Below are 17951 nucleotides of genomic sequence, written 5' to 3' on the forward strand. Positions count from 1 at the left end.
ATTTAATTCTATTTAAACCATAACAGTACCTTTTTTATAGTAATAAGATTGTTTACATTGGGACATTGAATTACTCTTAAAATAGCAAAAGTAACTGAAACGAAAATTCGTCCTTATAAAAATTAATTCTACTTAAATCATAATATTATCTTTTTTACAGTAGTAAAATTATGCATTGAGACATTGCTTTACTATTAAAATGGCAAAAGTATGGAATAAAAATTCGTATTTATAAAAATTCAATTTGATTTAAATAATTATAGTATCTATTTTGCAGTAGTAAATTTGTTTTAGATTGAGACATTGTTTTACTATTGAAATAGCAAAAGTATTAACTGAAACGAAAATTCGAATTTTTAAGAATTTTATCCAATCTAAATTATTAATAGAATTTTATCCTATTATTATTAGCATCTTTTTTATCGTAATGAAATTGATTTACGCGGAGATATTGTTTTAAAATTAAAATTGCAAAAGTATTTACTGAAACAAAAATTTGCATTTATAAGAATTTAATTCTATTTAAATTACAATGGTTTCTTTTTTCCAGAAATAAAATTGTCTTAGATATTGTTTTACTTTCAAAATAGCGAAGTATTTACTGGAACGCAAATTCATATTTTAAAACGTTTAATTATACTAAAATATCAATAGGTTGCTAAAAAAAATTATGTGCCAAATTTTATTAATTTTTAGAATGGAAATAATTTTTTTTAATTTTTTGAAGAAGTATTTAATAAGTAATTGATAAGTGATTGTAAATTAGTTGAGAGGTGTCAGTTTTTATGTTCTATAATAAATAATAGCAAACCATTAATGCATTGTTAATATGATACAAATGAGATAAAGAAAATATATGAGCCAGCAGTTATTACCTCCTCGTTCAAACAATTATTTATATCTACACAAGGTCAATGTCTGAGGGTTCAAAATCATGGGGGCGGTTTTTTATAAGTAAGAGAATTACTAACAACATCTCAAACAACATTAGTAAGTCAATAGCAAAAAACGTTTTACAATTTTGGCATACTCTTCTTTTTTACTAAAGATATTTGTCCTAACAGACATGACTTTCATTTTTATGTGTTGTATTTTTTCTACTGTCTTAAGCAACTTTGTTTTGTGTGACGATATTGCAAAAGAATTGATGAGCTTCGACGGCTTGGTAAGTTAAATATTTTTTTTTCAATCGTTATTACAGCTAGGTATATTGATATAGGGAACATCGATCAGGATATATCGATATTTTCTTAACATCGCAATAAAGATGATTGAAACTAATTTCCGTAGTGTATAGTGAATATCTCTTCTTAAACTAAATGTCGTATTTTTCTTTCGTTTTTTTTTTCTTTTTTTTTTTGACAAAAAATACGTTTTTTCCTTAAATTATTTTTATTTTTATTCTTTTTAAACAAAAATGTCTTCATTAATTTGCACGATAATTTTACCAGAATTGTTTTCTTCTATGTATGATATCAAAGGCCTTCTTTAACGACAACTATGCTGTAAGAGACCATTATTGACAGCTGGGCTGCAACAGATAATTATTGACAATGATAGATATTGAATAAGATATCATCACGAGTATTATTGATATCACGTGTATTAGTGATAACGATAATTTTCAAATATATCAAGTACCATGAATTCCTACAAATTTAAGTTGGGTTACGAAAAAAAAATGTAAATTAGTTAAATTAGAGAAATATAGCGTTATATTGTAAAATATTGATATTTTTTAATGAAATATTGGGATATTAAACTTCAATTTCGTCTATTATGTTAAGAACGGATCATTTTACTTATAAAAAACAAAGCTTATTAAAAACCACACCTAAATAAAAGTTTTTTCATTCTTGTGGAATTTTAAAATTTAATCAAGATAGCAATGAACGTTTTTATAATTAATGTTACTTTGTTTTTAATTATTCCAATTAATTTTTATTCTTTTAAACAGAAAAGTATTAGTTTCTTTAAATTATCTGCACACTTGAACCACATTCCTTGAAAAAAAAATAATGACCAATAAGCTATGTCTTTCTCTTTCAAATAACATTTCGTTAGTTTTAGCTTTAAATTGACATTTTTAAATTCCGTTTCATACAGGCTGTTCTATAATGGCATCCCACATTATACATTCTTAGAATAACTTTAAAACTGAAGTCAAAATCATGCAGGGGAGGAAAAGGGAAAGGTATACTCAAAAGGTAACTAATCAGTATTGGTGAAAGGCAAGAAAAAAAACTCCTAAACCAGTTTGATTGCCTGATAAAATTTGAAAGTGTTGCTAATAATCTCACCTTAGGTTCTTTCTGTTTCCCCCGACAACATAACAGGTTTTGATGTTTTTCATTTCAAATCCCTCACTGATTATTCAACTGATTTCGATGGAGATTTTGTTTTTTCTTCTTTTAAATATTGTTTTACAACCGGCGTTGTGTGTATTTTTTGATTTAATTTTTTACAAGGAATCTGTAAACATATATTAAGGGTTGTCATTACAGAATAACCAAAAATTCTAGATATATAACTAAATTTAATGAATTTAATAAATTTAATAAATTTATTGAATTTAATGAAATCTTATTATAAATATATATTTTTAATAAATTTTAGCGAATTATACATAAACATATTTTTTAATACATTCAATTAAATACTACTTCAATACATTTTTAATTAATTCCAATAATTTTTACATAAATATATTTTTAATAAATTTTAATGTATACATAAGTATATAAATATATTTTTAATAAATTCGAATGCGTTCTGCGAATTAATGTGAAATCACTATTACACTGCGCATAATCATGCAACAAACAATAATTATAAGAAAAGAAAACTGAAAAATGATGTTAAAAAAAAACTTCTTTATTTAATATCTACTATAAAAATAACTTGAACTGCGATTTACATTTTCTGTTTATAATTTCATAAAAAAAATAAATATATAAAAATGAAAAAATAATTTAAAGTATTTTAATACGTATGACTGTTGCATAAAATGAATGAATCTGGCCACGCTATAATTCTTGAAAGAAATAAAATGAATTGCATGGTTTTTAAAAGTAACAGCAATCCATAAAATTTAATTTATACGAAGTTTTATCATGTAATGCCCACTTATTTTCTAACGTTTAAGCTTTTATTTAACCATTTAATAGACTACATGCCTTGTTTAGTGATTTTTACAAGTTTATTATGATATTCTTACTTGCTTTAGTTGTTTTCCTACATAATGCACAGTAAAAAAATTTTGAATTGAATTTCTGTAAAGTACTTACGGTAAAAGTACCTCTACCATAAATTCATTATCACCGGAACATTTCACGGTACAAAAAATCTGATACACCATAAATTTTGCAGCAATAATTACCTTGTAATAACTGAATTACTCTAATTAAATAAATACTACTGTAAAAATTACGGTTTAATAATATTCTAAGGTAACATAGATTTTACGGGTCCTGCACTCAAAGTTCCCGTGCTTTATATGTAATTTGATTCGTATAGTATATATTTCACAGTGTGAATTCAAATTGTAAGCTTTGCTCGAATATATGAAGAAAAAAAATTAGGCACCTTATTTCTATAACTTACAAGGGGAACTAGGGAAGTGTGACTCACTAATTTTGAAATAAATTAGTGGGATTTAAGCCTTATGAGGAATAATTTTAGGGGGCAACATTCGTTTCGGCCCATCGAAGGTCCTGTGAGAGATAAAAAATAATTCAATATATAGAAAAATCGGTATTTTATTACTTCAATGCAGACTATTAGTTATTGTAATTGTCTCATAATCCAATTAATTTGTAATTAATTGGATAACTAATTAATTTGATAATTAATAAATTAACCAGAAAATTAATTATTAATTAATTAATTGATTTGCAATTATATACTCCAATTAATTTGAAAAGTTTTTTGGAAAAAAAAATTTTAAAAATTTGATGTAAACTTTTTTTGTAAAATTAACATAACAGGTTTTTCTGAAAAACTACAGATATATAAAATTTTCGAAATCAATTTTGACAATAAAAATGCATTATATAGTACGTGAAAGTACTACAAAATTAATTGGAGTATGAGACAATTAAAATAACTAATAGTCTGCATTGAAGTAATAAAATACCGATTTTTCTATACATTGAATTATTTTTTATCTCTCACAGGACTTTCTATAGGCCGAAACGAATGCTTCCCCCTAAAATTATTCCTCATAAGGCATACATCCCACTAATTTATTTCAAAATTTGCGAGTCACACTTCCCTAGTTTCCCTTGTAAGTGCAATCTCCTATAACTTGGACAGATAATTTCCATTCACTTTATATAATTAGTATTAGCTTTCTTTTTCACACAAATTTTAAAAAAATACCCATTGTTATTAATATGTTCTTTTTTAATTTAGAATTTATTGACGGAGTTCAACCCTACAAAGACATTCGATGGAAGAAAAATAGTGCAGGGGGATATTGCATTGCCATGGGGACGAACATCTTTGAGAGATGCGCAAGAAATGAAAGGCATCGTCAACGTTTTTACTTTATGGACAAATGGCAAAATCTCCTATAACTTTCATAGTTGTAAGAATTATTTGTATGTTATACTATCATTATTAATATATTTTGGAGAAAATATTTTAACCACTGTAATAACATTTTAAAAATGTTAAAATTAATAGAGTTTAAAGTTCATTTAAAAATACCATTTCAATCCAAATTCAATATAAAACAATGCATTAAATTCATCATGGTTTTCATTTAAAAAAAAATCCTGTTAATAAAATAACTAATATGTAAATCTTATTAATTCCATCTTACCAATGTGCAATTTATTATTTTAAATGTGTATGAGTTTGCAATGAAAGAAATTTGCAAACTCGGATACATTTCATAGTTATGAGGAAATAAAAGCAAATGGATACGAGATCAAATGAAGTTAAACTAGAAAACAAAATTAAAACTTTTGAGTCTAAAAAATCGAAGTATTAATTATCCGTTATAATTAATTTCCTACACTGTTAGAATTTTCATTCTAAAATGAAGGTAAAATAATAGACAGCAGTCCGTCTATTCAACTTACTGTTAAGTTTAGGGTTATGAACATTTCCTACCTTTATGGTTTTGAAACCCTTAACAACTGGTATGATTAAAAAACAGTTAGAATGAAATTTAACTAGACATAGGAGTTAGGTTATGCGATGCTTTTTGTTAGGTAATGAATATTAGAGTTAAGTTATGCTTGGGTTGTGTTTTACCAAATGAATCATGGAATGTGGCTCAATTATTTTTTCTGATGGAGCTATCTATTATGAGAATTAAGAAATACTTTTTTGTGTTGAGCAACTCTATGGTGCTACCATCTATGAGAGGATAGAGTTTACTTTTCTAATAGTCCAGAATCGCCAATTGGAGAGAGCAAAACGCTGGAAACTTTACTGAAGGAAGTGGTGTAATCTTCGGGATACGAACTCCCGCACAATCAATCATGAGGATATTGTAACTGGGTACTTACTTTTAGCAACAGTACGTATTCAGCCGCAACGAGAAAAGGGACTTCATATTGTGGGCCTGATTGGCGAAGATAAAATTTTAGTTGTTTAACCGTATTGCGTGAAAACCGCCGATAAACGATTTTTCTCACATTTAATAGTTAGAATAACATCGTTTTTATGGTAATTTGACTGTTATAGTTGAATATGGTAAAATGACAATTAAATAAATTGTTATTTAACCATTTTTTCCAAGAAATATCTGACAGTGTCAATAAAAAAGTATTGTTTTAATAAAATCTAATTAACTGAAAAATACTTTTTATTTTGAATTTGCAGTGTTCAAAAATATTAAATTAAAATAATCAAATTTTTTTTTCTCTAATGTGTAGCAGTGGACGATAATTTAAAATCCATGATTGTAGATGCAATGAAAGAATGGGAAAAACATTCATGCTTGAAATTTACAGAAAAGCCAACGGATTTCAGCTTTTTACGGTTCAGAGCAGACAAAGAAGGGTAATTATTTACAACTTTTCTTTCATTTAAATCTTTTTATCTGAATTTCATATCTTTTTAACATACATAAATAATCCTCTTCTTTCCGAATTGAAGCAAATGGCTTCTATCATAACTCTTCATCTCACTCTATTTGTGGCCAGACATTTTGCCTCACCCCATGTTTTTCCTATTATTTTCAATTCACGTGTAATTGTCCGGAGCCAAATATTTTTGGGTCTTCCTCTCTTTCTATTGCCTTGAGGTTTCTTGTTTGTTTTACTTAAAAAGCTTGCTTTACTTTAAATTTCTCAGGTTTAATTAGAAGATGACTAATCCATTTTCATTTTTTTTTCTTTTTCATTTTCCTTTCATTCTTTTCTTAGTTTATTTTTTTTCCCTTTTTCATTCTTTTTAAGTGTATCTAATTATTATAAGTGATTCTTTAGTTTTCTGTGAGCAATGATAAATAGTTATTTTAATTAAATATTGGAAGTGTATTAGCTAATTATTCCACTAAAATTTTATTACATTAATAAGACCTCGACGTAATGTTATTTTTTCATATTCTTGCGTGAAGTATTTTCAGATATTCCTCTTTTTCTTTTGACTTGAGGGTTTCAATCAAAAACTTGTTTACTTTAAATTTTTCCGGAACAAGCCCAATCCGTTTCCACTTCCGTTTCTTTTTTATTCTTTTCTTTTCTTTTTTCCATTTTTTTTTATCCTCTTTAAGTACGTCTAAACAATGTAATTATTTTTTTTAGTTTCCTGTGGGCCATAATTACTAGTTATGAGTAGATTTTTGTAGTATATTAGCTAATAATTCCAACAAAACTTTATTAAATTGATAAGACCTCGATTTTACTTAACTATAATCTCACTTAACGTCTCGTTAATAACGGGATATCCATAAATATAAGTAATTTATGAATAATTTACAATTCATATTTGAATATGCAAATGAGTATAAGGTATACTTTGTGCTATATATCAATAAGCAAAACAACGTGAATAAAACACAAATGAAGGTACAGAAACGGGCATTACTATAGTTACGGTTCTATAAACAAGAACATTCTTAAGAATCTAAACACATACAATTTATGGTTTTTTTTTTTTTTTTTGTATAAAATATTTTTTTGTGTTTAATGAGGAAGGTTCTTGTTTACTGAACCAAAACTATAGTAATATCCATCTTTTTACATTTACTTGTGCTTTATTTACGTTCTTTTCCTTTATTCAAATTTGAATCGATTCACACTGAGAAAAAAAGTATGGTCAAATCTTCCGAAACATGGTAAAATTTGTGTTTGTTCTCTATGGGAACGCCAAAAGTTCGGTGATTTTCTTCGAAATGCTTTCGTATTGATTATGGCAAAATTAATAATTAAATAGGGTTTTATAATGAGTGATAAAATTTGGTAAATGTGGTAAAATTTTATAATCTAATCATGATACCTTAGAGCATGTATAAAAATGATTTAAGTTAAATTTATCTTGCATTCTTGTAGTTCTTTGCTGAATGCATGGTAATAAGAACTATAACATAAAAAAAAACAGAAATTCCGGTAAACAGTTGCCAGAATGAACAGTAAAATTCCTAAATGAATGGTTTGAATATCAATTATTTATGTTTTAATTACCAGAATAATTTTTTTGACCAGAAATGTTATTAACCTACACTACAATAATTATTCAAAATTTTTTTTCTTCGTGCATAAATCTGATTTGATTGCAAAAAAATCGCTATATTTATCAGCAGAAGCTTTAAATATATTGATTGACAAAATAACTTCATAAAGCAATCGATGGCTGTTTAATGAATGAAGCTAAACTGCGCAAGAAGCTCAAATAGCAAACTAACACACTACAGTCACTGTGTAAAGTGCAGTGAAATGGTAACTGTAACGAAGAACAGTCGTCAATATCCCAGCCGGCACCATCATTCAACCCATCCCGGTGCAGTAGATTTTAAAATACTTTTAAGTATCATTCAGACTTCTCTTCCCTGAGTTAAAATTTGGAAATATATTAGAAGAACAAATAATTAACCGTCAGCTAAGTCCTATCGAACATTTAAATACACTGTCTTTTCAAATAAACCATAGAAAGGAAAACAGATCATAAGGTCTATTATCATTCTACTTGGTAAAAGGCCAAAATATTAAAATCACCAAATAAATGGTAAAATGAATGGTAGTTATGTAGAACATTTTGCTAATTCTATCAGGATTTTCCAGAGCCTGGCGTGAAAATCATTTTTGCTCTTAAATCTAATTTTTATTTTTGTATTTTTACTTAATCTGTGCCAATACGAACTATAATTTTGGAAATCGAAATTTTCAATAAAACCCTTAACATAACGAATAGAAAAATTACCAAATAAATTACTTAAGTTTCGTAAATTTCAGATGTTAATTACCAGAATTTATCTGTCAGAAAAATCTTTACCACACTGTGAAAAATTACGATTCAAATTACTGTTAAAACCGGTATCTAGAAGCAGGTACTTTTCACCGTAAAATCTAATTTTACAATAAAGTTTTACGCAACAAAAAATCTGAACTACTGTACTTTTTACAGTAATATTTATTGTAAAATTTCTGAAACTCTGTAGATCATTACTGTAAAATAGACGCTATAAAATTTTATGAAAAAAAAATGGATTTTACAGAAAAATGTAATTTTTCATATGATGCCCCCCGGATACCCGTACTTGTGCCAAAATTTGATTCGGAATTTTTTACAGAGCATGGAAATACGTATTACTGTTTTTTTGCCAGAATTTTTTACTCAGTGTGTTAAAATTGAAATCAATGATCTTAATGAGTCATTGAATAATTGATAATAAAATGAATCAATGACTAAACTAATGAAATGAATTTACTAAAAAATTAATAATCTGAAGTACAATAAAATACTGAATCAATATGAAATTATCAAAAAAAAATTTTTTTGTAGTTGTTGGTCTATGATTGGCAGGGTCAACGGATTTTTTACTGGACAAGATGTATCCATAGGTGAACGCTGTAATCGAGTAAGTCGAAATTTTCATTTTAGCGCACTTTATATCTGATCAAAGGTTACTTAAGTTTCAAAAATTATTATTTTCATTACTTTTATCTTAAGTTGAAGTGACATTTTCATAACAGATATGAGTTTTAGTCTCAAATGATAGAATATATGCTGTCTAATATTTGAAAATTTGAAAATGTCCTTTAAAAGAATTTAATCTAAGTTCATTATTAGAAATGTTTTGATTATTGCTTTAATGTAAATGTTGATTTATGTTGTTCTTATGAAGCATTCAATAGTTGCTTACTCTACACTGTAAAAGTTTCCTAATCAAATCACGGTAAAAAATACCAGCACACAGGGTGCAGATACTTTTAAAAAATCACTAAATGACTCTTAAATAAAAAAAAATCACGGAAATCACTAAAAAGAAATGAAAAATCTCTCGAACTAAATAAAAATTTAAGAATAATTTTTTTAAGAAATCACTTAATAAATTAAATCACTAAAACATATCGCTCAATGATTCTAAAAAAAATACTGAATCACTCTAAGAAATCAATATGACTCTAAATGAACTAAAAAAAAAATAAATAATAATAAAATGACTTTAAAAGTTATTAAAAAATCACTGAATGATTATAATTAAATAGATATTAATGCAAAAAATACGGTATAATATCTTATGATAGGAATAGGTTTTGCGGTGAAATGAATTTTATGGATGATGCACCCAAAGTATCGGTACTTTATACTGCAATTTGATCGCTCTAAAAATTTCCAGATCAAATCATGGTAAAAAGTACCGGCACACAGGGTGCAGATACTTTTAAAAAAATCACTAAATGACTCTTAAATTAAAAAAATCACTTAAATCACTAAAAAAATAATGAAAAATCTCTCTAACTAAATAAAAATTTTGAGTCATTCTTTTTAAAAATCACTGAATAAAATAAATCTCTAAAAGCATATCGCTCAATGGCTCTAACTGTACTTTACACTGCAATTTGATGCGTAATTTTTTTCACAGTGTATAGTTTATAGTGTTTTTGATATTCCCACTAAAAGTATTGTTGGAGAAAGGCAGGTTCATGTTCTTCACTCAAATATTCGAAATCTTAGAAAATGAGAAGGAAATTTTCGTGCCACTTTTGATCAGTTGTTAAAAGCAGGGAGCAGTCATTGTAAATAGTTGCAATTCGATCCTCAGTGGCGGCTTAAATTCTACCTGACATCAGATCCATAGGTACCAGCCTGTCTGGGAAGTAAAGAAGGCTTTTAGCCAATGATGACCACGTTACCACAGTTTTGAAGTTGGGCACGATATTGTTGTACCTTAAGCTCCATGAATCCTCAGGTAGCCTATGTGGAAAAGCTTAAGTCAACAACTTTACATGCATACTAATTATTATATCCAAAACTTATATATCAATTTTTGAACAATGCCAAGAACAATGCTATTATTCTTGGATATGTTCCACAAAAATTGGTCCCGGGATATTTAATTTAAGTTTTGAATTTTGAGAAATTTTATTAAAAATTGACCCAACTGATCGGTTAGTTTCGAAATGCCTATCTAATCATTAATCGCAAGTCAAACTTTTTGGTTTGAAATTCAAAAAGGGGTTTCCTCAATCCTATTTTTATATCTCAAAAGATTTATCTTCCTTGTACAACTATGGCCTCCCTAACTCAACAATATTCACTTTTATTTTTTTGAATTCATAATATCCTATAGATATAGGTTAAAGGTTAAGTGCAGTATACTCCAGTGTAACTTTAATAAAATAAAACTCCACATTCAGCTGTATTTCCAGTTTTTTTTTACCAAATGCCAGTATCTGATTGATTGAGTATATATTTATTTTTTAATTAATATTTTAAGTAATTAAAATTAGCAGTTTTCTAAAAATTAGTTTCTATTCCGTAGCTTGTTACTCTCGATCAAGCTTTACCACGTATACAACTATCTCCATCGATCTTTGATCAACAACTATCTATTTATTTATTTGTTTATGTTACGTTGATAACGTTTGCTAAGCATTAAGAACTTAATTGTTCCTCCAAACAGCAAGGTAAGTTTTTTTCCTTAAATATGCCTGTTACCTTTCTTAATTTGTTATATTATTTCTTTTAAAAATTATTAGTTTTTAACTTTCGATATGTTTTGATTCATGCATACTAAATAATGCATACTATTTATTTTATTCAGTCTAATATCATCATTCATGAAATTGGACATGCCATCGGATTCTACCACGAGCAGTCCAGAAATGACCGTGATGGCTACATACACATAAACTGGCACAACATGCCTGTACAAAGGTATTCCCAGTTCGATAGAGGAATCGAAAGTCCAAGAGGCATTGAATACGATTATAGATCAATAATGCACTACGGACCGATGGTAAGTCAGAAAATAATAATATTAATAAACGATGATTTATTAATATCACTATTAGTGTACACTTGGCATTTCAGAACCTGTTGAACCATAATATTGACCAAATTTACTGCAACCTTTATTGTAGTGTTAAGGTGAACCGTATTATTATGTTGATTAATCTTGATTACATTATATTAAGGTTCAACTTAAAAGGAAAAAAAGTTCAATTTAACACTTTATTAAGGTTGAAGGTTAAGGGTCAAAATACTTATGTCACGCTTCAACTCTAAACCGCTTTTCTGACAGGATAGTTTTAATAGAAATTTTCGCTAGAAATAATTTTAAGGAAAAATAATTTGTTATTAGACAAAACTGAGAGGAAAAAATATTTCGAAACACAGGTGGAAAATAATATTAAATCTTCGAAATTCATTTAAGAATTTATATTAACAAATATTATTTTTGTGACAGTTATAAATAATGGTTCAGTGGAATAAAATACTGATCTTGCTTATTTTCCGCTTTCTAAAATGTCTATAAACATACCCATTATATCAATAATGCAAATAATCATAAATATCAATATCAAAATCATATATCAGTATCATAATCATATAGATATCAATAATTATAAATCAATAATAAAAAATTTAACTGTGTTTAATTTTTTTACTGAATGATAATTACTTTGATAAAAAATATTGAAATATAAAAATATAATGTGTTTTAAACAATGTTACCAAAAATAAATTTTTAAAATAATTTCTGGCTCAATCTAATTAAATAAATATTACTTTAAAAATGACGGCATATTTTTTTTGACGGTAAAAATGGATTCTACGGACCAAGGAGCCGATATTTTATACCGTAATTTGATTCGGAAATTTTTTCAGTATAATAGTTTCTAGTATAGATAATAGGTAAAAAAATGCCATTTTGAAAAGAAAAGTTGCACAGGTTCATAAGTGGCTTAAATTGTCGTAAAAAACTGCCTTTTTTGACCATTTAAAACTCAAATGACGCCTTGCAGTTTCTCTTTTTCAAAGTATTATATTTCGGAAACATTGGAAAGTCTAGAATTGTATTCAATGAAGTTCGCCCAGTAATTATATTCAAATTTTTTTTGCAAAAATAAGTTTGATGATCATTGTTGTTGACAATTTCTTTTAGGCTTTTACTGGAAAGTATTTCCAAAAGAACACAATTGCGGCCTTGAATCCTCATTTTCAGACACTCATTGGATCTGGAGAGGAAATAAGTTTCAGAGATGCCAAATTGATCAATAAAATGTATTCATGCAGTAGTAAGTATTATTTTAAAAGTATCACAATACACAAGGGAAAGAAATTCCCGTTAAGACATTTCTCGTAAGAAAAAATTTAATTCTGGTAAATGAAACCAAAATATACGGTATTTAAACTGTTTCTTTGGTAATTTTTCTTATAATATGGCACCCGTTAACCGCTAATTCCAGTTTTAAAAATTATATTTCTCACCACGCGTTTAGTTAAAATACAAAACTATTATGTAAATTTAAAATAATAAATAATTTTCATGCCATGCTCTTAGGTATCATGATGAAATTATCAAATTCTAATACATTTATCGAATTTTAACTCATTATATCAAACAACAAATTTTTTGTCTTATAATATGCGTCAAAATTCGTTAACAAAATCATTAACAAAGAGTTTTGGTAAAAATTACGCGGTTTTTGGTGCTCCCTTTAAGTCAAGAACTCGGTAAGTTTTACCACATTTTGTACAAAAACTAAATTACCTAAGAACACATTTTTTAACATTTGACATTTACAAAACTTCAAAAAAATTGTTTTTCATTTGCTTTTTCAAACCTTAAAATACTCAATTTTTATCAATTATCATAAAGGGTCTTCAATTTGCAAATATGAAGCGTTGCATTTACCTAGTTTTAAATTCCACAATACAACATGAATTATTATAAATTCATGTCTACTTATTACAGAGCAAATAGGTTACTAAAAATCAATGATTGAACTAATCTGAGTCCATTAGTAGAGGAGCTGAACTGGATACATTCATTAAAATCTCTGAAGCCAAATATGTTAAATACATATTTTACTATAAACTAAATACAGGTTTTTTCAATCATAATCAGGTTACATTTTTAGTAAGTTAAATATGATTAAGAGAAATACTTAAATACAGCAAAATGTTCGAATTAATTTCTAAGCATTTAGAAAAATAAATATGATAGAATCAGATTTTCGAATTAATTTCCGTACTAATGTAAAACTGCGAACTCGTACGATCATTGAGAAAGATTTTACAATAGTTGTGGAGAAATATAAAGGAAGAAAAAGAATTCCTCAAAAATATTTAAGAACCTATCTGAAAAATTAATAACACTCTTAAAAGCATAACTACCAAACTACAAGCAACTACATACATAACTGGCATTGTATACAATGCTTGGCTTAGACATTGTATGCAGTGCTAATATAAAATTTGAGAATTATAATAAACTTAAACTAGGTATTGTATACAATGATCAATGCTCTTAGGTAAAGTCTGTGGTAGGAATTTATGGAGAAAGAAAAACGCATTATTTTTTCTTCACTTTCTTTTATTCTTCTTTAAAAAAAGCAAAAATATTTCTGAGTTGAAGACTGAAAAAAAATAAAAATTTTCTTTATTCAGTAAATCAAATGTTTATAAAATACAAATTTATTTTAATTGGCTTATTTAGTTAATCTTATTAATATCATGTTTTCCTTTTTTACAACATATTAAAAAATAAAAATTACATATTTTAAAATTGAATACAAAAAACTTATGTATAATGTAGGACATTTTGCAGACAATGCACAAAGATTTTACATATTTGAAGAAAAAAAACTAATCTTAAAACAGTAACTTTTAAGAATACTATACAATCACTAGACAACAAAAATGTGGATTTTTAATATCAGTTAAATTTCCGTAAAATCTAACTGAAATTCAAATCTAATCGTAATTAAAACCTAATCAAAAAACTATTTAAACTAGAGTGCAACAACGTCTTATTAAGCTCATATCTCCTCTGCCATTAGACGCAGAATTTTTATTAAACATACTTTTTAAATTTTTTACATTTTGATGCATATGCTTAGGTCAAAATAAGTGAAAAAATATTTTGATAATTTATGGTTATGAAATACATCATGAAACAGTGTCTTTTTCTTCATTAAAGGTAAAATTGTCCGCACAGCAATTTTAAGAAAATTTGCACTTATTTGAAGTTCTTTAGATCTAAGAGAAACAGTTATCCATCATTGAAAGTTCTTTCATTTAAATTAATTATAAATTTTCTATTATCAATGAACTCTTGAATATGAATGAAAAAATTTTTTTTTCAAACTACAATTTTGGATTTTATATTTTAACACAAATATAATTCCGATAAATTTACGCATTTTTTTATTAACTTTTAGACTATCATTTACTAGTAAAAAATATACATTTCTTTTGTAATTAGAGCGTCAGGGAAAAAAATTGTAAATAAAGCATCGGTGTTCCATCCACAAAGTTTTAGTTACCAAATTCCACAATTACGATTTTTGTTTTCAAACGGATTAATCTCATTATTTATTGATTAACAGGAATTTTTACGGTCCTCTTAAACAGCTGCATGATTTATATTTATTCTCAATTCTTGTTTGGCATTAACTTTCAATGCAATTATTTTAGATGGTTGCCCTAACAGAAATGAGAGTGCATGTCAGAATGGTGGTTTTCTTTCTCCTTATAGAGGAGATGGAGCTAATTGTACCTGCGTTTGTCCACCAAATTCCTCTGGACAATTTTGCGAGAATGCCGATGAACCTTTAGAATATTATGGTAAGATTTTGTTGAAACAACAGAATTTTTAACAAAAGGTATATATTAATTTGAAAACATGAGAAAACTTACTTGAAACTATTTTCAATTAAGAAAGTTCTACTTTTGTAACTATACATAGTTCTTTTAGCTTTATTAAATTTTCATGAAGTAAATATTAATTTGTATTGGTTTTATAATCAATGTTGGTCATAAAAATTAAGCCAAAGTTGATAAATAACATTTATTATTTACTGTTACTATAACTTTTTTTTTATTTTTTAATTCTTCCAAATTGTAGAACGTCCTCCATGCGGTGGAAATATTACTGAAGAAACTGTGATACAAACTCCTGGATATCCAACTAGAAATCTCCCTCCTGATTCATGTAGTTGGTGGATTCAGGTAACATTATGTTCTTTGAAACTTGAAAAATGAACGATTTTAAGATAATAAACTGATTAAATACACTATTCTCCTTCGGGTACTGTTCTAAAATTGCCTTAAAAGCATACAGAAATTATTTTTTATTATTATATATAAATTGAATGTATTTTATTTTCAGTTTTTGCTTCTTTTAAATTCCATTAATGATTTACATGCCAAACAGTCAGTTTATATTTCCAAGAATTTTACTTTTCTAACGTAATTCTAAAGTATTAGTTTGTTCGGAAAATTTTGTTTTGCCCTAACGACCAATTCAAATAGTTGTATTTTTTCATAACAGATTTCACTTTATCCGTATTATCATTATTTTTGTGAATAACTGATATAAACAAAAGCCTCCTTTCTTTTTCTTCGTCTTCTTCTTCTTAAAAAGACTTGAAATAATACCAGTAAACACAACTGTATAAAATTTCGGATCAAATTATGGTATAAGGCACCGGCACTTTGGGTGCATCATCCGTGAAATTCCTTTTTACTGTAAAATATCAGACCGTAATATTTATTTAATTAGAGTGATTCAGTAATTTTGCGGTAATTATTAATGTAAAAGTCTTAGTACATTAGATTTTTTGTTCCGGAAAAATTATCGACACTCTGAGTGACGATCCAGAATTTTTCCCAGTGCACGAATGATTCTAAAATGTACTGAGCCCTACTGAACAAAATTAAAAGTTCCAACCTACTAAAAAAAGGCTATATTTGGTAGATAGACAAGTGCGTGACTTTATTCAAGCTTGATAACTGGCTAAAAGAATTAGCAGCTTATATGGGCTATTTTACCTCACCCATTATATTCTTCAGACCTTCCGATTATTAATTATTTCGGTCGATTACAAAATTTGAAAATGGCGAAACTTTAATTCTAAAATGAGAAGAAACAAAATTTTCTCATACACAGATAAAAAAAAAGATTTCTCAAAATTGAGCATAAATGTGTCATTTTGATTAATGACGCATTTTCCGAATCAAATATAGTCGATTATGGAAACCCCATGCACTTATTAAGGAGTATAATGACATGCTCAAATTTGAAACAGTTATTCTCATTTTTGAGCCAAATATATAGTTCAAGGAATGAGACGTCATATACCATTTTTTTTACTCATATGTTGCTTAATTTAGAATATTATGAAAATAAATTTTTATTATTTATTATTTATTTTAATAGGATTTATAGGTTTATATTAGGATTTTATTTTAATAAGGCATAATTTTTAAATTGTACGGTATACAAGTTTTTATATCATTTTAAACTACGAACAAAATCGGATGAATTACTTTTTCAAATTAAAAATACTTTTTTTTAAATTTTTACGGTCCAATTTGATCACTTTCGCTCAAATTTTTGATTATGTCATTTAAAATGGCGCAATTCACTTTAAAATTACATTGAATGATTTTAAAATTAAATTTTTTTAAAAGCAAGTTTACAGTTTTTACCATAATAATGTTCAGAATATACAATTTATTTTATTTTTTTCCAATTTATTAAATGTGGTGATCACAAATCCCCCTACATAGCTTCAAAAGTATTTCTTTATGTGTATCTCTTATTATTTTCAAATATTTCTTAGGCACCAGAAGGAAAAAAAGCAAGAATAGAATTTATGGATTTCAGTTTTCATCCACGCTTTGAATCTAACTCAACAATCTTTAATCAAAAATGCTTTCACGAAAGAGTGGAAATCAGACTCAAGAGTAGATACGACGGAGATATGTAAGCTATTTAACTAATCATTTTTTCTCTTAAGGGTCCCAAACACAAAAATCTTCAGTATTTCTTATAAATTTTTATTTTTACTGAAAATTATCCACTAAATGGATCAAAAATCATGTTTTAATCTCTTCTAAAACGCGAAATAAGAACAAATTCAATCAAAAAATTGATTAATGTATTATTTATTGATAAATTGATTTTTTGTTTTGTTTCGCGAGATTTTTAACAGATTTTATATATGTTATTTATCAGACCTTCTCATCGCTAATTTCAAACCTGCAATCGGATTCTTTCTCTAAGTTTTATATAAAAAATTGCATTTTTAATAAATTTTTGTCGAACTGTATAAGTTTAAAAATGTTATATGGGTGATTCTCACGAAACATGACATTCACTGTCCCTTGCTCCAAGATCTAATACTATAATACTAAAAGAACATTTTTTAAAAAAAAATTAATAAATAGCATTGCTGTTAGCTTTTTAAAATGACTTTGCACTAGCATTGACTGTTTTGTATAGTTAAAAAATTTAATTGAACTTCAAAATGTCCTTT

The 17951-nt window shown here is 26.8% G+C and overlaps 1 protein-coding gene across 1 annotated transcript; it reads left to right on the top strand.

The window, feature by feature from the left end:
• The first annotated feature begins 965 nt into the window (after window positions 1-965).
• On the top strand, window positions 966-17402 carry LOC107438087 (zinc metalloproteinase nas-36). Its single transcript, XM_043041368.2, has 9 exons — window positions 966-1165; window positions 4414-4588; window positions 5889-6015; window positions 8959-9034; window positions 11225-11419; window positions 12569-12701; window positions 15106-15255; window positions 15536-15639; window positions 17256-17402. The coding sequence occupies exons 1-9, from the start codon at window positions 1067-1069 to the stop codon at window positions 17400-17402; spliced, it is 1206 nt and encodes a 401-aa protein (XP_042897302.2). The 5' UTR covers window positions 966-1066.
• Window positions 17403-17951: the final 549 nt, after the last annotated feature.

The sequence above is a fragment of the Parasteatoda tepidariorum genome, chromosome 2 (assembly GCF_043381705.1).
Source record: "Parasteatoda tepidariorum isolate YZ-2023 chromosome 2, CAS_Ptep_4.0, whole genome shotgun sequence".
NCBI lineage: Eukaryota > Metazoa > Arthropoda > Arachnida > Araneae > Theridiidae > Parasteatoda > Parasteatoda tepidariorum.